The sequence below is a fragment of the Tyto alba genome, unplaced genomic scaffold (genome assembly GCF_018691265.1).
Source record: "Tyto alba isolate M040663 unplaced genomic scaffold, T.alba_DEE_v4.0 Super-Scaffold_3, whole genome shotgun sequence".
Taxonomy (NCBI): domain Eukaryota; kingdom Metazoa; phylum Chordata; class Aves; order Strigiformes; family Tytonidae; genus Tyto; species Tyto alba.
The window spans coordinates 13176711-13202715 of NW_024881304.1; the positions used below are offsets into that span (position 1 = coordinate 13176711).

The following is a 26005-nucleotide window of genomic DNA, read 5'->3' on the forward strand; positions in this document are numbered from 1 at the left end:
AACATTGGGAAGGGAAATCCTCAGCCAAGAGCATGTCAGTGAAAACATCCTGCCATCAACTCCCAAATGGCCAAATCTAGGAACTGTAGCTAAATTACAAATGCTGTGGGAATTTCAGGCAAGATTCTCCTCTCAACTACTCCGATGTAATTTCAGAATGAATCCAGATTCAGTCTCTCCCCCTCCCAGATGAATTTCCTGGCTTTTGTTTGCACTAACAGATGTTTGCATTTAACGTCTGTTTTTATTTGGTAACCCATACACAGATTATTTTTCCCTTCTGTTCTATTAAAAGCCTTATCAAGTCCCTTATGTTTGCTCTTGTTGAGATGAACGACTTTGGCAGTATTTTCAACGTGCAAGACAAACAAACTGACTCTTCAAGGAATAATTAAATTGAACTAAACTTCATGGCAGTATATTAGGGTATAGCATGTTTGATACATATGTTATGCCTGCATCCATGTACAGTCTGAAACATCCAAAGATTTGCAGAAAGCCTTGAGAAATCTCTCTCCAACAGATTCCCACATGCTTACATACCTACATTACTGGCCTGTGGTCCACACACATGTGGGGTGAAGCAGGTTTTGGGTGATGGAGACAGGTATGGGAAATGCAACAACTGGGAATGCAAAGCAATCATGCCCACTAAAAAACCTTTATGGGAAATTTGAGTTCAGCAGTACAGCAGATCTCCTTTTCCCAGCACCAAAAGGAAAAAAAGTCTCTTCTCCAGTTTAAGAAGAGTAGGAGATGAAGTAACTCATTCAAAAGGGCTGTTTTGAGTGACAAATATACAAGTCTTGCTTTTATGATACATTCACAGCCCTTTGGAAATACTTAACCACACGCAATATACAAAACCTATTTCAGAGGTCTGTGAGGTAAACACACTTCACACATTTCTAAACACTGAAAAAAAAAAAAGGAAGTGTATTTATTTTTCTTTAGCAGTAAGAATACACTGTAACACTATATACTTAAACATAAACTAGTTTCTCAGTACACAGTCTTCATTACAAATCTTTCACCCTGGGTTTGGTTTGGCAGCCTCACCAATTATTACTTCACAGATTGGAAGGCCAGAAGAAACCAGTATGAACATATAATGCAATTCCTTACATCACACAAGGCCAAAGAACTTTACCCAACAATTTGCGTATCAAGCCCATTAACCTAGAGTTGAACTAAAGGACCATCTTTTAGGAAGCCATCCAATTGATTTAAAGACTCCCAAGGATGGAGAAAGCTTCACTTCCTCAGCAAATCATTCCAATGTGAGTTAGTCAGCAACATTGATTAAAGCAGGTACTTTAAAACATCTTTCAGATTATTTTTACCTCTGATAAAAATTAAAAGGAAATACAAGGGGAAAGAAGTGGCTTTCTCTGAAACAAGCTAAACAAAGAGATCCTTCTTGCAGAGGTATGACAGCAGCATTACAAATCCCACTATCAGAGTTATTTATGTGTAGCAGCTGAGGAAAGCAATACAGATTTCTGGAAAGCGATACTAAGCAGGTCTGTTTAGAATACCGTCCTTTTATCATTTGGCTTTGTAACTTCCCCTTACTTCTGCACCACTCTGAAATTCCGGAGGAGCTGTAAATCTACTGCCTTCTACCAGTCAATATTCCACCTTTCCAAACTGCTTATTTCATTTCAGGAATAAAAAAAACACAAAGCTCTAGCAATTTGGTCCTTTGCCAACGGCTAAATTAATAGCAAAAATAATAACAGGGGCTTGTGAAACTCAGATCATTTATAGACTTTGTGAGAAAGAAAAGCTGATTTGGGAGGCCTAGAACTATATGCTGGATGGTAAACTGTACGCAAGCTTTCCACCCATAAATCAGACTTCTGGAGGTTTTTGGATCCCAATGCATAACACGCTGTGGCAGCCTGGTAAGCTCAGTTCAAGAGCAGGCAGATGGCCTTTCATGTCAGGGGATCACGCCTCAAACAGGGGACCCTGCTCGGAGGAGTTACCACCCTGCTGTGTGGCCAGCAACCCCCAGATCACGCATCCAGGCTTCACACATGGTCATGCAAGAGGGGAGATGCTGCAGCAGAAGGGAGAAATCAAACAAGATGGTTTCACACCAACAGTATGACACATCTGACAGGTCTGATAACTTCTAAGACACAAGCCACCCCTCCACCCAGGAGGTGAAGTGGTTAGTTATGCATTTAACAGACACTTGCTAGATCCAGCATTGATGACAGAAGAGGAGCACTCTCACTCTTCATAAGCTCTGCAGGAACACAGTATACCCAAGAACCAGATCAAAGACACTATCTCAAACAAAAGCTAAACTCATTTCACGTCAGGAGTAAGATATGGACATCAATTTGAAGCGAAGATCCTTAAACTGAATCAAAACAGTGAGGGAGTTTGCATATTTTAACACTGCCTAATGGAATAGCAGTAACAGTGCTAGTTCATTTCACTCAATTCTGAAGTAATAGGAATGTACTTCTAGTCAGCAGATCAAGACTGACCCAGAGGTAAGTCAGAGCCTTTTGATCATGAGAGGCTAATCACCTGGTGGTATGGACAGACATTTTCCACTACAAGGAGAAGCAAATCTGTGGCAAATATGGACACCTGCCCGTGGGTGTATGCTGCAAGGCCATGCGTGCTGAAGTCATGGCTTGAACTGCTCAAGCACTTTTCTGGAGTCCATATTAGCTATAACCACTTCCCCTTCCCAGGAACCTGGGAGGTATCATGCATACCTCAGCAAAATTCCTTCTTGGTGTGCATTACAAGCAGACACATGCAAAAATCATTTTAGAAATCCACACTCTTAAGGTACAAAGACGTTTGATATTATAATGTCTTTATTCCCTTCAACAGCGTCCTCAACCCAAGATCCACAGTGGCAGATATACAAGGGCTGTCAGCTGTCTGACACTTCTGCGGGCACCTAAAGTACCAAAGTTAGGAACTTCAAAGGTTCTGCAAATATAGCCTTAGAATCACCAATCATTCTCAAAAAAAAAAAAAAAAAAAGGAAGTTGAAAGAGATCATAAAAACAAGTCTGGAATGAGTTCCCTGAAAGATTAAGATGTGAATAGTTTCTGGCTTTAAGGTAAAAGAAGTGATCTGAACAGGGCCAGGGAAAATAAAAAAGAACAATAAAAGAAGGTAAAATTATATACTCCTTTAATAGCACAAATACAACAGTGGTTGAAACCCAAAGGCAGATGAGGAAAAAAGTTTTACTCAATATGTAACTAACCTGTGGAGTTTACTGACTTAAGTTACCACTGACCACAAGCACATTAGTTGAGCTCAACCTTGCACAAATCACAGGACTCCAGATGTTTCTTAAGGTGCCAACAAGCCTGATAATGAAATCTGAAGAGTCAGAAGTGGGTGTGACACACACAAAACTGTCTGTAGCAGCTAAATCTACCCCACCAACAGCCAAAAGTCAAGAGGCAGCAGTGACTTACAGATAGAGGGAGCGGATGCTGGAAGCAGCGTGTCCCAGGGAGGGAATGGTGGTCAGCTCATTGTTGTTCAGTCGCCTGCAACATAAATTAATTGTTGAAGTAAGCAGACTACAACCAAGTATGAAGGAATAGTGAACAGCCACAGCATTTCCTTACCCAACCCCCCTGACCCTCCAGGAACACTGACATTTTGGCAGAGGCCTCCATCTCAAGGGGTTTTGTCTGGGTGTCCCTGACAGTCCCACCTTATCTTCCCAACCCAACCCTTTAAGAAGTGAGAGTCACCATAACTGGTCCCACAGTTATTTTCTTTGTAAAAGCAAGGCTTTTTTCCCCTTCCACACACTCCCTTGAGCAAAGTCAAGTGCCACCAAGGAAGGCACTGTGCCACAGCCCACCATCAGCCTGAGCTTCCACAGTCATCACAGAGCTGAGCCTCAGACAGGACACTGTTTGCACCCACGACCATGAGGCAGCCGGGTCCCACTGCCTTGGGACAATGAATTTAATTCCAACCCCAAGCAACAACCCCTTCATGCCAGGCCAGGGCACGGGGGCCCAGCAGACTGCCATGGCAGCGGGGACCAGCAGCCTCAGGCCTCCTCTCCGCAGCAGGCCAAGCTCTGGAAATCCCGTGAGGGCTGCCCACTAAGCCACCAACACACACACAAAAAAAAAAAAAACACAAAAACAAAACAAAAAAAAAAAAACAACACACAAAACAAAAAAAAAAACAAAAAAAAAAAAAAAAAAAAAAAAACAAAAAAAAAAACACAACAAAAAACAAACCACACAACCACTCCAGAGCTGCACACAGTAATGCCACCAAGAACAGGTAACACGCTCCAGCCAGCCCAGGAGCACCATACAACCCCCTCCGGGGCTAATGGCAATTGCAGACAGGGCCCTGCTCCTGGAAATGCTGGTACAAAAACGTCCCCTTCAGTGGTCTAATGCTTGAAGTGTTTTTCTCACTGAAAACAGATCCTTGCCATGTGACCCGCTCTTCCTTGGTTTAAAGAGCCCTTGTTTGTATGGTGAATTAGCCAATTAATTACTCTAACAGTCCCTTGTCTGGCTCCTTGAAAATTACCTAATTTTTTAGCCATCTTGCTCACTCCCCCACCCGCCGCATGCTGAAGCAATTAAAGCCGAACCCCTGCCAGGCAGAGTGGACAGCACACAGCAGCTCCCCAGGACCTCCAGCCACCTCCAATCAGCTATTATTTGGGGCAGAGCCTTGCTGGGTCTCTTGTCACTTCACCGCCTTTAAACTGTTCCCCTTCTCCAGGGGATCCACAAAGGGGATCTTGAAAAAGATCACAATTCGGGTGTGAGGAACAGGGCATCCTGTAGCAGGCAGGGGAGCGCAGCACAGTCAAAATGTGCTAAGCCATGGGCATAAGTTGGGGCAATCCTGAATTACGTGGGTTTTTTCCTTTTCTTCTTCCCTTTAAAACTATTTTTGGCAGGTGGGAGAGGGCAGCGGTACATCCATCCCAGAACTTCCTTCTGACTCCTCCGAGAGCAGGCAAGATATTTGATTTCGTGAGGAGTTCCAGGCACTGCTGGGATAAAAGCTTTCCTCATCCTCGGCTCTGCCTCTGACATTATACCCGTACCTTAGAACGTAAGGGAAAAAAGCCAGATGCATTGCGATTCAGCAAGGAGCTCCACTTTGCAACTAAAAATCTCATTGTTGTTCATATTATACCAAAGCCTAGAGCTCTCAAAGGTACAAAGCAAACTGGAAAGAGCATTCATATACTTATGTTTGTGCCATATTTTCATTAACACCCAACTGGGCATCTTCTGGAAAGGCACAGGAGAAAGAATTAGGTCCATCCTCTGCTAGCCTGTGTCAGCTCTGGTTAAGCAGTTCCGACACCAACCAGTGTCTAACTGGTCAAACCCTCCTCTGACGTAAGTGTGATTTTCATATATCAGACTCCTGTCAGGTCAGAAGTAGTTTTCCCACCTCATTTTCTCTCTTGGCTCACAGACACCAGTTGCTGATGCAGAGGAGACAGCCAAGCTCAGTATTTGCCTGGGATTTCCCTCTTATCCTCCCCTTCCCCCATGTGAAAAATCCAAGAAAAATAGCAAAAAACCCCAAAATGGAACAGTCAGGCTCAACAAATTAAAACTTCCAGTCTCCTTTCTCCTCTCCAGCCCTCCACTTTGATGACACAAACCTGCTGCCTCTGGATGCTGAAGCAGAGGAGGAGGGGGGCCACCCATATTAAATATTTACGGTCCAGTTGCCAGGCTTGTGTCAAGCTGAAATGGAGCCCGCTCAAAAATAGCACAGCTCTCCAGAGCTTTCAGTGAAAGGCACTTTAGAAAATAAAAGGTGAGTTGTTTGGAAAGGAATTTTAGCAGTTACTACTTCGTTACAAATGAGCTTGGAAAACCTGAGAGCCATGCAAACATCACTTTCATGAATCCCATGATCCATATGACCTGAGGAAACCCCAGAAAGAACCACAGGGCCTACCTCACTGCAGCACCCTCCATCCCACCCTTTCAACCATGGGACAGGAATGGATGGACCCCAGGGAACTATCATTAGAGGAAGCCACACAGGGGATGATAGAAAGTGTAGTAGGTGTCCTGAAGGAAAGTCTTGTCCCACTCCAGCCCCTAACACCTGAGCCTCCATCGGCACAAAGCTACTTATTTCAGAGCATGGGGGAATCACAGGGTTTCATATCACTTTGAGCCACTGAATTTCATCTGACGTAGACTAACTTTTAACAATAAAATGCTTCTCAAACAAGAAACCCAAAACAAACAACTGCCCAAACCTAGCAAAAAGGAAATGCGTAAGGTAAATACAGCTATTTCTTTATTACAATCTCAGCAAAGCAAAACAGAGCATCCAAGATAAGCTATGCCATTTAAATCTTTTAGTTTGCAGACGTTTTCTTCAAGGTAAAACAAAAGTGTTTCAAAATATATCATACTAATTATTCACACAGACACACACGCAGAGCTTTGAGCCTCGTCTGTAATGCTCAGGAACCACAGGCACCGTGTTTGAAGCATCATGGGAGGTTTCAGGTCTTATCAATGCATCTATTATTTGGGGCAATCTCTTTCCCTGAGGGGGACTTGATTTGCCCAGCACAGCACACACAGCAAAACACTGACTTGCTCTCAAGACATGCCACAGCATGATGCTTATTTCATGAATGTTTGTAAAGTGCTTAAAAAAAAACCTCAGAAAGGAGATGCTCTGGCAGCACAGATGTGGTTCTCTGAGATGCAGTTTATTTCAGTGGTCTGTGGTTTAGCTGTTATTCAAAAGCAACCAAGATTGGTAGATAGGGCTTTTAATAGAGCTTCTCCCTCACACTTTCCAGAGCCTGCCTTCCAGGCTCCACTCCAGACCTCTGCATCCCTTCCAGTCTCTCATTTCTGACTGCTCCCTTTCCCTCCTACTTACTCCTCTGTTCTCTCCCCCTTTTCCCTAACCCTGCCTTTCTGACACCGCGAACAGCTCTTATCTGCACCATTACTTTGCAGGCTGCATTACTTACCTCCCCCTAACTCTGACAACTGTTTTTTTTAGCAGCTGCCTGTCCAGTGCAGGGCTTGTCCTGCTCTTGACACACGCAGCACTTTGCACAAGGGAGCTCCCTACCTAAGGAATCACAAGCCATACACATTTCCCAGACCCACGCTCCCTGAAGTCACATGCCTTCAGGCACTTCCACAAATAAAAGCTATTGCTAAGCCACAATCGTGTTAAGATAATTCCAAAGTCTCATGGGATCAGGACTGCAATTCTCTTCCTTAAGCAGAGTAATTTAAGGCTTTCCAGTTTAAAGAGAAGCTAAGGAAACACATCCTATAGGCAGCATTTTGCTGACCTGCATCACCACCTCTCCCCTCTCTGACTGCTCTTTAGGATGATCATGGTTAACTGATTTCAGAGCACTGCAGTCACTCCTGATGCATATTCCTCACTTAATCATGATCCCTACAGCAAGTCCCTACTATTTGTGTAAACAAGGGAGACAGGGACAATCAGACTGGGCTAGAGATGCTACATTAATCCCCCCATGATCCAGCCCTGCAGGAAGTCATCAGGCAGACTCCCACTGTAGTAAACCCTTCTGCCTATTTAAGAATCACAGGATCTGGCCCCTCCACAAGCCCCAGAGCCAACAACTTAATGAAAACAGACAGAGGACAAGAGAAAATGCGCAATATACACAGAGCACATTATTGTTTCTGAAAGGAAATGTTTTTTTGTTTGGTTTTTTTCCCCCCCCGTTTCCCATGAGGCATCAGTAGCTCTTCAAACAGAGCCCAAACCTCAAGTATGCCAGCGATTCAACATTCAAATGTGAGCTCATTACCTCAACCCACTGCTAGCAATTTTAGCTACTTTCATTTTTCAAAACCCAAAATCAGAGCTCCAGGAATCACTGTGAATAGCTGACAAGCACAGCTCCTCTGCAAGTGTAACTGCTGAGCGTTTACACAGATCATGATCTAGGCAATCCTGCAATCCCCTCAACAAAATTTCTTTCACCAGCAAGAGGTGTCTGGCACAGCTACTCAGGCCTTCATCAGCTCCTCCTCTTCCCCACCAAAGCAGAAGATAGCTCTGCTGTTTTAGCCTCTCCTCACAGGCTTCAAACAGAACTTGCTCTGGTTCCAAAAGGAGCACAAATGTCAGAGAGGAGGAGACACAGTTAAGTGCTTTGTTATCCACTACACTACACCTTTGTTTCCTGGGAGATTTGGGTTAGGTTGGCATCAGGTATCACCATCCGGGCCGTTCTGCCTTGCTTCAGGGTTATCCTTTCAGCAAGGAGCTCTGTGTGTATGTTCAGGTGTGTTAGCTGAACTGCTCCTTCAGAACATTGCACAACACTGAGGTAGGCAAACTCCAATGATTTCCAATAACAGCTATGCTGTTTTAATTGGAATGTTGTGTTCTACTAATTGATTAGTTTAAAAACATCACAGTACAGGTACAATATGGAAAAAAAAAAAAAAACGCCACAACAAGTCAGATCTGCTCATTCAAGTTAAAGAAAGGTACCATCTTAGAAAACTATATACAGTTTCCTCCCTGCCCACAAACCACCTTGGCAAAATACAATTAAAACTTTTGAAAGAATACTTACATTTCTTGCAGGTTCAACATCTCTGCAAAGGCAGAAGGATCAATCTCTGTCAACTTGTTGTAGCTCAGGTTTCTGTTAAAATAAAAGACGGTGGGATCAGCATACTACAATTATCATGCTCAGCAAAACAGTCATCTTAATTATTCTGGATTGCACTGGGAGGGTGGGTTTGTTGTTGAGATTTTTTTTTTTTTAAACAAGAGGACTTAAACATGGCAGAACAGCACTTTTCTGCTGAATATGTAAGTTTAACTCTGTGACCAGTCTTATCTAGCTCTAAGCTTTTTCCTTTTGCATTAGTGTGGTTTTAATTTGTCCTTATATTACATAATTACATTTATTATTCTTCTATTGGTTATTCACAACCACAAAACTAATCACAGATGAATAGAATATTTCCTGACAAATTAAAGTCTGAACTGAAACAATCAACAAACCTTCTAAATATTTTAACAGCTACATTCACATGGAGTATTTTTATATACCACTGTGTTACATATAAAATACACACACATAGGGATGTACACTTACCATGTGTAAACATAAAATATAGTCTGCATTTTCTAGCAAGATAATATTAGTATATCAATTTTTTTTTTTTTATTTGCAATTACAGCTTTCAGCCAGTCACATAGTAGTACGCGCTTTGGTCTTCAACAACCCCAACCAACACTTTATAACTACAAGACAGGGCAAATCTAGACCATATTATAGCGTTTCACTGACAGATGGCAAATAGGTTGTGCTGTATTATCTGAAAACAGCCTGGTAGGAAAGCAGACATGCCTTGCAGGACATGCCTGTTTGGAAATATAGCCAGAGCTCACTGTGTTTCTGGAAGGAACACACTGTGAGGACTGCTAGGGACAGCAAACAGATAAAATAATGCAAATTAACTACCACCTCTGAAAACCACAAGCAAGAGCTTTGCCATACTCTGCTGTAGCATCATACGGTGTGACAGGAAAGTGTCCCCTCCAAGATATGTGCTATCAGCACACCACAGGCGACAGGTCAAACCTGCAGCTAAGGCCTTACCAGGGGAGCACAGATCAATTAAGACCAAGTGACTAATGATGCAGAAATTAACAAATGGCCTAATTAACATGATGTATGCAGTGTTAGCATGTTCCTCTGTGTGTAATCTAAAGAAGGAGGCGGCAAATTGATGGGTGGTAGCAGAAAAGCAACCACAGTAAGTTGTAAGGAAATTGTGAGGGGGACCTGCTTTAATTTTACCCTGCTCCACACCCTGCTCTAGGATATTATCCTGGGTAAAATTCAACCCTCCCATCTCCTTCGCAAGGAGGTTACACCCTCTTACTGCACCTCTGAACATGACCCAAAAGATTCATGGCTTGATTTTAGATAAGCCCTCAAACATTCAGCTTCTTATTCAAACCACCAAGCCAGTCTGACTAGAAAACTGGCCAATCTTCCCTGGTTTGTATATTTTCTTTGTTTTAAAGCTGAGCCCACAGAACCCAAGCAGGTCTGGAGCCTAAATACGTAAACAGGACTTAAGTCACCAAGGCACCTATTGAACTTTTACCCGTGCTGCACAACCCCAAGGCTGAGGGACACAAGAAGAGGGCAGCTGCCAGAAGAGCACAGACAGAGACCTCCTGTTTGAATTACTAGGGCTCACCCACTGCACTTTGTGGTAATGCAAAGAGAAATCTAGGTGCACAGTGACCTTACAAATACCAAGACTTTAAAGGCTACAAAGCTTACCAATTTTGCACAATTAGCAGGAAGTGATAAACACCTCTTTTGAGCTAAAAAAGCAGTTATTGATCACCTGCCCTCCTACAATGCATTTATGAGAGGTCCTCAAAGCATTCCCCTGCACACGGGAACCATTTGACAGTTCTCACACACACACGTTCCCCATCATTTTAGAGCAGCCAGCTCTGACAACGGCTCCTTGCATCTTGCCTGAAGTGTTCAACTTTTTGCCAATACCTGCTGTTAAAGAAGGCTCTACAAATCAACACAGGCTGGCTCTTAAAAGAATCTAGACCTGAAGCTACACAGGAGTGTAAAACCTAACCAAGCATCTAGTTTTAAAATATGCTGTCCTGTAAGCCCCTACTGTATTTTAAAACACTCAAGAGACCTTTAAATCAATACCAGCCTACAGCAGATATCCATTTCACTATGAACTCAAAGGCATTTATCTAAATAAAAGTCAAACTGCAGTTTAAACTCAGAGTGCGTTTGAAAGCCAAGTCCATATTCATAGCACAATTACGAATTAAAGTGCAATTTGCCCACAGATTACATTACTACTTTTTTTTTTTTTTTTTTTAAAACCACACAGCAAGATCAGGTTGGAGCTTGTCCCTGCCCAATGTACAGGCAAAAAGAGAAAATACAACAGGTAATGTCCTATAGGCTCAACACAATAAAGATAAAGCTGACACAGAAATACTAGTAACAAACTGTAAGGGGAAAATACTACCGCAGTCATGACCAAGCATGACTCCATCTGTTTTCATGTATTTTTATGCCTTTTATTGCTGCAAACCTTTGCATTTCTTAAGGTAATGTAATTATCCTCAAAACATTCCCCTCCAGTAGGCTAAGAGGTTATTTTATGAATCAAGCACTGAGAATCACAGGCACCAAACTGATTATCCCTATGCTTACCAAGAGGACCAGATCCCTGTTTTAGCCAGTGCTCAAGCACTGAGCAATGCTGACATGAACCTCAGAATTTCTCAAGTTGGAAAAACAAAGGTCTTTGTAAAGTTAAAGATTTCACTGCCAGAGTTTAACATCATCCAAAGCAACTTTCTGATTATTGCTGCTGCCATTCAAGAAGTTTGAACATCAAAGTCACTGCAGAAGTAGCTGGCTTGTCAGATACTGCAGCTGCATCTTGCCTACTCCAGCAGACACTTTCCAACAGTCACTGCAGAAATACAGGGGAACTCCACCTTCTTGTATGCCCAAATTTTCAATTTCCCCCACATCACCCACTCCATTTTACCAATATCCTCACTAAACATACAACACACAGTATTTCTAGCTTTCATTTCCCAACTGATTTTGGAACAGAGTTAGAGCAAAAAAAAAACCAGGAGACTCGAAAATTAATAGATACACCAAAACAAACAGTTTACTCAATTTCTGAGACTAGCTACATAAACTTACATTAAAATGCCCAAGAATTTCTAGCCTGCAGCACTAGCAAAGGATGTGTTTCCCAGAACTCAGATCCCCTCACTAGACAGTATTTGGCATGCCAGTCACCATTCAAATGGGAGAAAGAATTCACGTCCTCCAATAGATACATCATTGGGACCAGGAGTCAGGAAACCTCCATCTATTCTTGGCTCTCTTAATCTCCTGCTGGGTGACCGGGTCATGTCACATCACCTCTCCAGAGCTTTTGTTTCCACAGCCACCCTTTGTCTATCTTGTCTACTTAGACTGTAAATAAAATTGAGGTAGGTATTGTCTCAGTTTGCTCGATGCTGATGAAATACAGCCTCAATCTTGGTTGGGCTCCAGTAATGCAAATAAAGAGGAGAACTCAAAACTTGAGGTCATGGGTGCATACAATGCTCCCCCCACCACTGAACATGGGTCCCAAACGTACAGCAGTGCATGAAGCGTTGCAGGGGCTGTAACATCCCCATCAATTCAGCCTCTCCAAGCTGAGCAGACCAGAAATGCAGGCTGGTTGGAGATGCCAAACTTGGAGGCACAGCTGCTCCATCACTGAAAACTGTCACATTTCTGCTGTCCCATAGCGCAGAACGCATTCCTTCTCAAGAAGCCCCTTGGTCTGATGCCATGCAGTAGTGCAATGGCTCACCGAGCAAATGTTTCTGCCATAGTATTTTAAAATGTCATCTTCACAAAAAAAAGTCCTCAAACCTCAAGCCAAAATCCTGTCCCTTTCCAAAAATCAGCACTCCTCCAAACCATCTGATACATCTCAGGTGCTGGGCATCTCTTCAAAGTGGCAGTTTATAAACTACTATCTACAGTGGTTTAGGCCAGTCCCAAGAGACCACCTCTTTGGTGCCTGGTCAGCCCATTCCCTGGCACCTGCATCTACATATGGGGTTAGCCAAGCCCAAGTGTGGGCATACCCATGAGGAAAGCAGAACGCCCAGTGTCCTGCCTGCTTCTCTACACAGGTACATGTTTCTGTTAAATTACTCATGGAAGGATACTTTGGTCCTTCCAAGGCAACTGTGTAAAGAAAACAGAATTCAGACAACCAACGTAAAACTTGGACAAGAGCCTGGGCTGTAAGTTCAGGGAAGCATTCTACAAAGGTCAAAAGCCTCTACAGATGGCAGAGATGACAGAATAGCCACCAACTTGAGTGGCCCCTAATGTTCAGATTATTTTTTCCCCTGTTGAATAGAAACTGATCTGAAGTTTGTAGGGTTTTTTTAAACTTTGAATTAATGGCATGAGAAGTGCTCTGCACATTATTTATCCATTACATGCTTAAAATCTTCCTTGTAGTAGCTAATCCAACAGTGTAGGGTTTTTCCACTCATGTATCTCAGGTGCCCAAGATCAGGAACTGAGAACCTGTTAAATCAGTATGGGACGGGCTCTGTTTTCTTTATTCATCCATTCTAGTCTCTAAATAAGAAAGCTATGTTTGTCTTCAGTTTGCACTGTGAAAATGGCACTGTGGATCACTGAACATTGCAGAGACTAAAAGGAAAGCCTTGTTAAATAACCAGGTATGTAGCCTTCCTTGAAACCACCTCCCAAAAGTAATAATGTTGTCACAAAGAGTTATGCTTGCCAGCGAAGAGGGATCAGTCAGCTCTTTGAATCACGAGATGCCAATCCTGACTCTGAGCAATGCACAGGGTAGACCAGGAGTTCATATACAAGTTTCGGCTCCAGTTTGGGACCTTGACCAGTGCAGAGAAAAGCCACCTCTTAAAAACAGAGGTGCCTGGCTGGCTCACCAGACAAAGGAATAGACACATATGCGGCTCCTAGTCTCTGCTCACCATGATGATAGCTGAATTTTGTTCAGTGAGGTGAAGGTTTCCGACCCTTACGTCAAAACCATTTATCTGTCAGTGCAGAAGATTATGTCAAAAGCGTTTCTGCACCTTTTGATGACAGGCATTGGAGAAAAGGAGGATGGCTCAAAGTTCTGCCACTGCCAACTGTGGCTTTCATTAAACACTTTGTCAACCATTGTCATAACACAACTTTTCACTGCTCCAGCACAAAAGGGAGCTGAAGACCCAGAACAATTGAGCACTGCAATAGAAATTCCTCTGGCTAATCTGTCGAAAGATATCTGCCTAGTCCATAGTTTACTGAATAGGCACCATCCTCTTCCCACATGTTTGTAGATGGCTTCACATCACTGGAATGGAGGCCCCATGCACACTTGATTGGGTATGAAAAGCATGGCTGCCGCTGAATTAGCTTGGGGATGGGGGCCAGGGGAGCAAGAGAGGGAACACACCGGCCATGCTAAAAGCACACAGCACAGCTGTGCAGGGAAGAAAGCACACTCTAATTTCTCTTAAACAAGGTTGTGAGCTCCCAGGGAGATGGCAGAATCCTTGCAAGCAGTGACATGAGAGGCTTAACACTGAAGCACAAAGCAATTAAACAGACTGCAAGGACTCAGGTGGTCATATGGACTATAAGGACAAAAAGAAGCAGCTTTAGTCTGTTTTTTCTTCTTGAGCACAGGACAAGTCTAAAATCTACTCCCATGAGACAAGAGCAGCCAAACAGCTACTGCACCTAGTGCCAGCTACCCAGAGCTGCACTGCACAGTCACACCTTCCCTTAAATGGGAGTTTTTTCAGTGCCCCCTAAAACAAATGGTCATTTAATGGAGTTCCATGAGCCACCACAGTGATGAATCAGAAGAAGCTTTCACATACTCAACATGCAGTCCTTAACTACCTTCTGGACGATCATAGAATGGTTTGGGTTGGAAGGGACCTTAAAGATAATAGAGTTCCAAACCCCCTGCCATGGCAGCGACACCTTCCCCCAGCCCAGGGTCCTCCCAGCCCCGTCCAACCTGGCCTTGAACCCTTCCAGGGAGGCGGCAGCCACAGCTGCTCTGGGCACCCTGTTCAATATCTCACTACCCTCACATTAAAGAATTTCTTCCTTGTATCTCATATAAACCTCCCCTCTTTCAGTTTAAAACTGTTACCACCTTGTCCTATCCCTACACCCCTGATCAAGAGTCCCTCTCCAGATTTCCTGTAGCTCTCTTTCACTCTAAGGTCTCCCCAGAGCCTTCTCTTCTCCAGGCTCAACACCCTCAACTCTCTGAGCTTTGCCTCACAGGCAGTTTCTCCAGCCCCCTGATCATCTTTGTGTCCCTCCTCTGGACCCACTCGAGCAGCTCCGTGTCCTTCTGATGTTGGGGGCCCCAGAGCTGGACCCAGCACTGCAAGGGGGTCTCCCCAGAGTGGAGTAGGTGGGGAGAAATCCCCCTGTTCAACCTGCTGGCCACAGTTCTCTTGATGCAGCCCAAGACACGGGCAGTGTTCTGGGCTGTGAGCGCACGGTGCTGGCTCACAGGCAGTTTTCCATCCACTAATACCCCCTAGTCCTTCTCTGCAGGGCTGCTCTCCATCCACTCCTCGCCCAGCCTGGATCTGTGCTTGGGATTGCCCTGACCCTTGCACTTGGCCTTGTTGAACTTCATGAGGTTTGCATGATCCCACCTCTCCAGCCTGTCCAGGTCCCTCTGGATGACATCCCTGCCCTCCCACATGTCACCGCACAGCTCTGTCAGTCAGCTGCAAACTTGCTGAGGGTGCACTCAATCCTACTGTCTGAAGATGTTAAACAGCACTGGTCCCAGTATCAACCCCTGAGGAACACCGCTTGTCACTGCTCTCTACTTGGACACTGAGCCATTCACCACAACTCTGAACGTGACCAGGATTTCTTGCCGATTCCTTTGAAGTAGCTGATGCACTGCCAGAAGTCAAAGCCTAGACTCTGTGAAATCATTCACAGAGCCACCACAGCCATTCTTGGGTTTCCTTCCCACTAAACTGACAGAAAAATCACAGATTCTTATACTCGCTCGGTTCCCTCATCACCATTCCACTGCTCCCAAACTCAGTATAACAGGCCCATGGTCAGGAAGGACAGAGAACAGAGATCTATCTTTACTGAAGGGTGCACTACAGGGCTCTGCACCCACGCTGTGCCTTGCAGCTCAGCCAGCCTCAAGCATGAGCTCCCACACTGCTGAGCAATACTTGGGACTGACCAGGCTGCACAGCCTCTGGGATGCTCATGTTTCTGGTGTGCCCATGCCTGCAACAAGCTGAACCCCTTGTGATTTCTTTTGTGTACCCCAGGGAGCTCTGCCTGCCTGTGCAAAGCACCCAGCTTCCGAGAGGAAGGACACTGCTGGGGCACAGAAATATCCCCCACCAAGCATCAGCAAGAGTTACCTTCTAAAAGAAGGTAAGAGCAAAGAAACACAGGTCACCAGAGGTGAACGTCCCAGCTTGCTGCTGTAAATGCTTTGCAGAGAGGGGAACTCTGCAGGACACGGGAAGGACAAGCAGCACCCACGTGGGTGAAGCTCTGCCCCATCACTGAGAGGTCCTGTTAGCAGCTAAGCAAGTGTGCTCACTCAGGCTTTACTTATGCCCTAGCTCAAATTAGCAGCAGCAGCATCATATTAGCTTGGGTTAATAGCCTGCTCATATAAGGGGCTTTATGTGCAGAAGGGAGTCAACTTAAGGGCAACCCTCAAGCCATAATATGAGCTAATTTGACAGTGAAGACAAACTTTGAGAGGTCATCCAGACACCAAGAAAACTGCACCATGAATCACTCTCAGTCATGACCAACAATACCGTCTAAAGGAAATTCCTGTAGCATGATCACCAAAGAATCAATACCACGCCAATTCCAGCAGATGCATGCAGTCATTAATGCAAAGAATACTAATTAAAACCACATCACTGAGAAGCATTGTGCTGGACCACAATTTAATTCGGCATGTGGTTGATATGGTTCAAGGAATTAGGGAATTATCTTCTTATCTTCAAGTAACTTTCAGGGACACATTTTCAGCCCTGGCCTTTCTTCCTGCACTGCCACTCTGTGCTCACAACAGTTTCTGCTCACAAGCACGCAGAGACCACGTATTTGGCATGAAAAGTCTCCTGAGCATACAAGCCTGGTAAGCAACCACCAAAGCTGGTCTGCTCACACGAGGCTGTAAACATAGATATCTCCATCACTGTCAGCTACCCGGCTCCAACAGGCAGCACAGGAGAGCAACTGTGATCTCAGGGGCTGAGCAAGGGCAGAGAAGTCTTTTCCAGGAGCGCTGGGTCAGACTACGCTGCTGCTGGGGCTTCTACATCTCCTACAGCAAGGTACTCTCCTTACAGGCTTATTTGTCTCTCTAAAAAGGGCAGTGTCAGGTTATATTAGGCCCTGTTCAATTTATACAAATGTGTTTTGACAAAACTTAGGATCCCATTTCCTTCTATTTTCAACACCTTAGCAAAACTAAATTGCAGCAGTTTTTTTTTTATTATTATTTTGCTTGCAAGAGCATCTGCTCCAAACACCCCAAATGTTTTAATTTTTTTTTTAAAGATATATTAGCTTCAGCTTAATCTACATAGTTACACACATATGCAAGTGCACCACAATATATGTGCAAAGCACTTGGGTAACTTGGGTGCTTATGGATCTCTTGCTATGCCTTTGCAGTATCAGGAGACACAGGAGGATACTCATTTCACAAGGGCTTGATCCTGGTCCACTCAAGAGTTTTCTCAGCATTTCAACTGCTCCGTGCTCCAAAAAAAAAGTAAAGTGAGAATTCAGAAGTGAAGTAATTTGAAAACCACCCAACGGCCTCAATGGCAGAGGGAGGACTGTGAGCCCCTGTCTCCGGGCAGGGCCACCCAAGCCCTGGCAGCGCTGGTGGCTGGGGACATGCACAGCCCTTCCTGGCAGCCAGCAGGGATCCAAACAACAGAAAGTGGTAGGACAAAGCAAGCCTGAACGACAAGGTATTCAATACTTTCTCTGCTGCTGAAAAAAAAAAAAATACTATCTGCAGCCACACAGCCTGCAGTTACTCAGACTACAAACCCTCCCATTAGGATTGCATGTTCCTCTGCTCCTAGTAAGACAGCCCAGTCAAAGGCAGTATTGTATGCAGGGAACAGGGGATGCTGCAAGGGTTAGAGCAGGCAGTATTTAATTGCAGCAATTTTTCACCTTATTTGCTGCTTCTATTAAGCTGCACTGCCTGAAGGAGACGGATCCTCTCCAAAATGCACTGAACCATCAGCTGCAAGGATTGCCTCAAAGCAAAAACACATTTCAAAGAGGGCATAGACATCTACATAAAAATTACCGTATTTAATTTAACATAAAGCAATCCTGGTTTGCCACCTGTGGCAGGTAAGAAGTTGGAAAGAAAAGCTGGATGTGGAAATTAGTTAACCCACAAGTAAAACTCCACCCTTCACCTGCCCAGACATCCATAGGGTTTGTTCTGGGTTTATTGTTTAATTGAAGTGCTACCTACTGTCATGAGAAAGACATCACCTAAAACCAAAATCCTGCAAGTTTGTTGCTCCACTGTGTAAGAGTAAACTCACCTTTTTCTAATTTGATGGCAAATTTCTATCAGCAGTTTTGCCTCCACAAGGCAAAGCACACTGTCTTAAACCACTGAAGGGCTGGAGGCCTAGCTCATAAACAAAATACTCGTGAAACAAATTGCTCCTGCTTCCATCACCACTGTGTTTCTTCAGTAAATCAATAAAGGCCATGACTTCTTTACTAACATTTTCAATTAAGGTTCCCCACTGTGTATTCAACATACTAAACCAATTTATTGAGGATTAACAACTATATAATTTACTATACATGTCTACCCTAGAACAACTGCTAAGCCTCCATTAACTGATAACAAGAGCTACATTGATAGTTCAGCATTAAGTGCTATTTACAGTTTCAAAAATTGCTACTTCTGCAAAGTAAATATTTTTGTGAAAGTTGTGCAATCTTTCACAAGTACTCAAAGCAGATAAACCATGTTAAACCTTTGGCTTTTTCAGATGCTTGGAAAGACCCACAGCAATACGTTCAACTGCTGGCAACCTAACCCTTCCCACCACATGACTTTGCAAAATCCAGCTGTGGGTTACAAGTCAAGTGCAGATGGAAAAGAGAGATAATTCAGAAACTCCCTGAACACTGTTCAGAAGTTTCCACGATTTAAGAAAACATGCAAGGTCAATCATTCAGTTATATCCAATAACCCATATTTTAAGACACATTTTCTCCTAACACACAGAATTGTAACATGCTCTGCTCTCTTTGGGGATGCAAGTGGTTTCAATCATATCCACAAGCATTTCTGGTAAGCTCAGAGCGCTTTGCTAGCAGAGAATACTTTTTCCACTGCTCCCAACACCACAGTTTATCAGAAATATTAATTCAGTAAATACATCACCAGGCACAGCTCTCACCATGCCGCTAAGCAGCAGCACCGTGTTTGCATATGCTGCATGCCGGGAAGGGAGAGCACCAGACCCTGATGCTGAGGTTTCGGCACGCATCCAGCATCACCCCTTTGAGGAGCCCACGGTGAGCAGGGCTCGGCCGTGACCAGTCCAGCAGCAACTCAGGGCACAGCACCATCCAGCCACGTTGAAGCAGGACCCGGTCAATCATTAATGGTGGGAAGAGGGCAGGCAACCTGCTCCCGTGGTGTTTGCTCAGCGCTTCATTCTCTTGGTGGTGGTTCTTATTAATAGTTAATCATGAAGGACCCATCTCCCCCAAAAAACACACTCACTTGGAAGCGGCACAAAGGAATATTTGTGCACTGGTTAAAACTAGTCAGGCAGAGTTGGGGGAGGGGGGGGAAACTCTTAAAAAAACAGCATGAAGATTTTTCTTCTTGCAGCTTGGACATGGGGGCTCACTAGTTTGCTCTTGCCTCTCTGCACCTGACACTGCTTTTTAATACCACTGAGAGGGGCTGTGCCACCTCCTGCCCACAGCCAGCAGAACGGTGCAAGAACAAAGAGGCATTTCCCAGAAAAAGCCGCTGCTCATCTGTTCTGCACTGGCCCAGGCTGGCCATGCTACACTGCTGTTTCACCAGAGGCTGCTCATCAGCCACTCAGCGCATCTGCACTTTCATCTAAGAAAAAAATCTCAGCAGATACATTGACTTGAAGCCCTGCCTCATTAGATGTGCTGCAGCTCAACAAGCTGATCAGAGTCAAAGCAGCCAACTCGGTTGTACCTGGCAGGGCAGAGGCAGTGGTCATCCCTCCCAGCTCCCCTCTTCTCACCTGGTGACAATAACTCCTGCCTCACAAAACACCCAGACAACTCTGCAGCTTCCTACAGTGGAAATAAATCCTTTTCTGATCCTAGCAGTAGCCCAATTGGAATTACAACACTGGACTCCTTGTTATGCCCACCACTAATTTATTCAGTTTAAAATCCACCCAAGCAAGGACATTTCCCACACTTTTCAAAGCCATGGGCTGAAATTGAGAGGTTGACCAATCTTGTGCATGGAAAGGAATGTATATAACCTCAAAGCATCAGCTAAAGGACTAGTTACCTATGGGGCAGTCAATGGCTGGCAGCACTGCACACTGCAGGGCCAGCTCTAATCCCCCAGAGGTGTGAAAAACACAGCAGACAGGTCCCCATTTTCAGTTTAAAAATACTTCTTCTTTGTAATAAAACCCCAGCATTTTAAAGGCTAAGCATCCACATTTTAAGCTAAAAAAACCTAAGCTGGCCATCCCAGCTGGAGGTGTGTGGTTTACACAGGCACCCACCCTCTCTCCTTTTGAGTAATCAATGTCCAATCATAATGCACTTCCATTCCAAGCACTTCTGCATTGCCAATAAAGCACCAAGCAATTTAACGGATTTCTAACCCCAAATTGGAAGCTGTACTGCATCCAACTGATTCAATTTGTTCAGTCTTAGAGGAAGCCCTGGAACAAAATGCTAGAAATAAAACCACATGCACTGATAACACTACAGAAATAGATACACTAAGAAGCAAATGTTCTGTCCCTTTTATTTTATCTGACCTCCAACCTGTTTTAACTGACCTTCAAGATGGAAAGGCTGCATTTAAAAGAAGCCATTTCCACCTAGACCAAGAGAAATAAAAGCCAAGCTATATATATAATGCATTTGCTGCAAAACGAGGCAAATAAATCTACCATAGAAATACCCTCCACTTCACAATGAAAAGCCAGAAGAGACTTTCAAGTTAATTTACTCCACATTTTAGGTCCTAAGCAAAGCTCTTTTCCTTGATAAACTTTCTTCTCTGCACATGGCCTGAAAACAGCAGAGATGGCCTCCTCTAGGCTCACCTTATCATAATGTACAGCACTTGATGGCAGACAGCTGCATTATCACCTTTGGCAAGCAATGGGCTGAAGAAGCAGATAAGAGGCAATGGTGTGATGCAGCAGTTTCCAAATGGTGGTCTTTTGCCCGCAGGAGAAAGCCAGCAGGTCAGCCATGGTAGACACTTTCCTTACACTGATTCAACATTTAAGTGGTCACTGTAATTGCAGTAAGTATTACCTAGAATATGACATTCCTCCAGAAGATATTATTTATTTTACAAGGCGCTATACAAAGCTATATTCATGCCTCAGTGTTAAGAGCAGGGCTATCAATCAGAACAAGCATTCATATTTTTTTGGCGTAACTCCTGTATTGGTGTTTACCACTGAGATAGCAGAATACCAGCAAGGATTTCAAAGCAGATGAAGCTGGTGCTTAAGTCTCTGCCCAAAGAATGCCACAAAGAAGTCAAGGGGATGGTTAAATCTACCACTGCTTTCCATTACATTCTTCACATTCCTTATATGGAGTACGATGTCACAAATAAGCTTATATTCTTTTTTAAGTAACTTGCACATGTACATGACTGTTTCACTATGTGAATTTACAGACAACACATGCAACTACAAACAAATACGTGCACATCTATGAATGTGCATGAGGCAATGCATCTATAGTGATGTATACAGATAGAAAGGCTTTATCAGTAGAGTTTGGGACAGCTGTACAGCTTATGACCAAGTTGTGAAGAGCACTAGTAAAAAAAAAAAAATATTTATTATACTCTGTCCCAGCATATATTGCCACATCTCTTACAGAAGCACTGTTTTTAAAATATTTGAGAGCTTTACAGTTTTTATTGGTGCTATTTTTCAACTCCTTTCACTTACAAAGCCAGACTTCTTTATTAGTGCAACTCAAACTGCAGAAGACTCAAAGAAAAGTGATAGCAAATAAAATTTTAGAAAAGTTCTTCCAATGAGCTTGCTCTTCCCAAATCTGGTACCTAAGGACTTCCAGGATTAAAATACATCCCCTTTTTCCAGCTTTTTGCTCTTCAGGTCTCTTAACCTTTGAGGAGTTCTGGGCAAATGGGACTCTGGACAAAACAAAGGTGAAGCAGCCTGTTCATGAGCCCACCCTTGCTCCTGCTCTCCACACTCCTTGGTGGGGCACTTGAGCTAAACTCAAACCCTACATTAACATCAGTCAGGCGCCAGAGCCGAATGCACATTTTGCCTTCAGATCAAGAAGGTATTTTTTCATCTACTTCAAAGGGCTATAATGTACTTCACTGGATGGATGCCTTGATTTATTATTCAATGAACTCCCTCAGATTTGTGCAATTTCTCAGCTAAAAGCATCACAGCTAATTCACAGGGAGGGTAGATGTTAAGGTTGAATCAAAGAACAAACTTTTTCTGTAGATTTTTATCCTTCCCATGTTGTAGAGGGACACAAAAAAAACACTTCCTTATTCTTTTGCTACAGGAAGCAATTAAGGACCGAGTATCTTACAAAACTGCTAGATTCAGAAGTTATCTGGATAAGCTCATTTCATCTTCTTTTAACTAATATTACTGGAATCATACTGCTCCACTTGGCATTTGAGATCAGAATTTTTTTGTTATCGCTATCTTAGTTTCTGCTGACCAGAAGGTGTGCATATGCCGGTGGAGGCTCCAGCTCCCAGCTTCAAGCACAGGGAACCCCTTCAACCTGAAATAAGGCCACATCAACCAATTCTGCAGGGAGATGTTAAAAGGGAGATAAATCCTTTCCTCTTGCTTTAAGCCCATCTCATTCAGCCATACTCCAAAGTAAATGCCATCTTAAAACAGCTTGATAGCCTCTGAAAAATAAAAGTCCCATAACAAAACTCCACGTGTGTGGCTGCCTTGCTGTGTTGAAAACAGAAAAGCTAACACTACAATTAGGCCAAGAACGGAAATACCCTTTTGCTCTGAGTGGTCCTTGCAAGCCCAGGCCCCGTGCCAAGGAGCTCACCATTCACTGCTCACACTGCACCTCTCATGGGGCAAAAGGCACCTTGGCTTTGCACCAAGGCTTCACACTCCAAAAAGCAATTATTTGCAAAACATGAATGCAGAAGGTGCTCCCAAGGGTTGTTATTGCATGGGGAGAGCCACAGGTGTATTCACTGCTTGGAGAACTCAAACTATGTCCTTCTGAGAGTAGATGAATTAATCTCTGAAGAGAATAAGGAGAAGAAATGTCACCATTTCCTGGTAATCAGAAAAAGAGAATCCTTAGGGCTCATGGAAATCATTGCTACTCTAAGCACAGATGGCAATGGAAAAGTAGTGCAGCACTTCAGGTGTAGAAGATGAAGAAATCCCAAGACGAACCATGATGGAAAACCCAAGGCACCGCACAAGCAGCGTCATGGAAGAGATGAAGGAAGACAAGTCCAAGGAGACTGGAGGGGAACAGCACATCACGCAGCTGAAAAACCAGGAGAAACACCCATACAACTCTACTATACTTGTGAAGCCACCAAGAGGAGATAACTTTTTCTCCTCCAGGCAGGTCACAACTTGGCTGTTAACTGCACAGTTTTCTCACTCCTTCCTAAAACCAGGCATTGTCAGAAGCAGGACCCTGGGCTAGACAGGCCACCAACTCGTGGCAGTGGGGGGCTATGCGCTAATGTAGACTGGGTATTCCAAACCTGGCTCAACTACAGCAACGCCACATTACAAAAAAAAAACAAAAAAAAAAACAAAAAAAAAAAAAACACCAACAACAAAAAAACACCACACAACACAACCACACAACACATTTTCCTCAATTTGTCACAGCAAGCAAAGTATGAAATAAAAAACTTTCCAAATCTTCCAAGCACACTGGCTCCCCCCCCAAAGCCTTCCGCAAACCAATGAAAATTGTGTAAAAATACGTTGTAGTGCATTTTATAGGGGAAAAATAACTCTACTGCAGCTAGAAACACATAATCTAGCTTTTCTCTAACAAAACCTACAGGAAATGGCTCTGCAAAAGTTAACTAAGTGATACTGAACTTTCTCCAGAGTGTTGTATAGGAAATAACACTGCAGAAATGACTGCTTGATTTAACCTTTTGTCCAGACTATGCTACAAAGCCATACTACAGAGGTATCTGGCTGATGTTAACAATCCTCTGGTGTATTCCCTAGAACTGCAGCAGAGAAAGCAGGTTATCTCACACATGCTCAGCAAAACACTGTTGTCACTGCACAGAGCCCAAGCAGCCAACTGCTGATGGAAAACAGAATTTTACAATTTTCCTTTTCTGTGCCTAGCAGTTGGGTTTTATTTTGTTTTTTAAAGATGTGAAAAAGTAACAGCTGTCGGGCAGTGCAAAGAGCAGAGCAGACACATGCATCCCCTGCATTCAGACCTGTGCCAGACTGGCAGTGCAGACATACCAAGGTGTCCCATCTCTCTGCCATTTGTCAAACCGTCCATCCATTTGTTAGAGACCTCATAACATGATACCATGGTATTTCTGGGTGAAACCCCCTTTCGCATCATGTTTCTCAGCTCCCCCACTAACACTCACTGATCTTCTCCCCCTTTACTCACCACCTCTGCCATCCCAAGAAAGGCTGCTTCATGCAACAGCAAGCGCCAGTGAATGATCTTTTACTCCCAAGGCATCTCAGGAACGGCATGTCTGCCAGGAAATCTGGTGTCAATATTTGCCTGGAGCTCTGCAATCACAATTACACAAACTGAGACAGGCTGCCCTCCATCCTTGCTTCCTCACCATCCACATGCTCCAGTGTGGGGAAGGTATTGCTGCAGAAACCTGAAACAAGTCTGGTTTTCAGCCTTCAATTCTTTTAGTGAAAAAGGAAGAGCTACACCTTACACATATATTCTGTCTACTGAATCACCAGCCTTCACCTTCTAGGAGATACTTACCTTTTTCTTCCCCATACAGTGTAAAAGAAGCCAAGGCTTTCCCACATTCCCACAAAGCTTGGGTTCCTATGTAATTGCTTTAACAAGGACAGAGCTTCTCAAGAGCTGCAGGACACGTTTACTGCTTGATCAGGTTAGCCAGCAGGAAACCATTTTATGGAGGTTTTTTTCTCAGCAAATTTGACACCACCAAAGTTGCTCCAAGACAAAAAAAAAAAAATCCACATAAGGGCAAGAGCCAAAAAGTAATCTGTGTAGAGCAAGGACATAGCCCTCTCTTCAGGAAGCTCACAATAAAATGTCTCCCATAGAACAACACTGATTTCAATATACCAAATCAGCCTCCGGGAGGGAAGCCAATACACAGCAATACTGCAATCAGCCTTGGGAATTAGCTCTAGTAGTTTTGTTTTTTTTTTTCCCTGCAGACCCACACTTACGTCAAGTCACGTGAATACAATTACATAAACTGTACCTTTTCCATGAACACCTTTTCTGGGATAAAGGTTCTCATTTTACTCCACATAAAAAACACTCTCCACAGGTTTATAAGCTTTAATTGCTATGTGAACACATAAAAAAGTGCTCAAATAAGTCTATTTAATGGTTACACATTAACTATCATACACCTCCAGGCTTGTGTTATCCACCTATTTGCTAGATCAATAAACTGCTTGTAAGCAAACTTTTTTAAAATGTTGCTGCTGCTGAAAATGTTCTGCTCCTGTTTACTAATAACTTTATGAAATTAATTGGAAACTCCTACCTACATATGAAATTTCCTGCTTAGCTCTGCTAGGGAAAGAAGCAAGCTGGTTTTCAGCACAAAGAATCAAAAACATACCTTCTCCGTGCTCAGAATCGGACATTGGCCCACAAGGTAATACAAGAGTAGTGCAACTCTGGGCTGGGAAGGACTTGGGTGAAGAAAAACATGTCCATGTGTGTGCCTGCAAAGACAGAGCTCCTCAAAACCGGAGAAAAGGTCTCTAGGGAACAGCTTAAGCCTGGACAGCCAGGAGCAGGGAAGCTGTCTGCATGAGGAGGACAAACAGGAACCATCAGCAAGAGGCTTTAGGAAAGCATACACACACAATTGG

General features: G+C 43.7%; 1 protein-coding gene across 1 annotated transcript in view; it reads right to left on the bottom strand.

Moving 5' to 3' along the window:
- Positions 1-24582, bottom strand: part of LRIG1 (leucine rich repeats and immunoglobulin like domains 1) — a 73846-nt gene extending 49264 nt beyond the window's left edge. Inside the window, exons 1-3 of the mRNA XM_032985772.2 lie at positions 24564-24582; positions 8610-8681; positions 3466-3540 (exon numbers count right to left, since the gene is read on the bottom strand). Of these exons, the coding sequence (XP_032841663.2) occupies positions 3466-3540; positions 8610-8629 (95 nt within the window). The 5' untranslated portion in view covers positions 8630-8681; positions 24564-24582. The remainder of the gene's footprint in view (positions 1-3465; positions 3541-8609; positions 8682-24563) is intronic.
- Positions 24583-26005: the final 1423 nt, after the last annotated feature.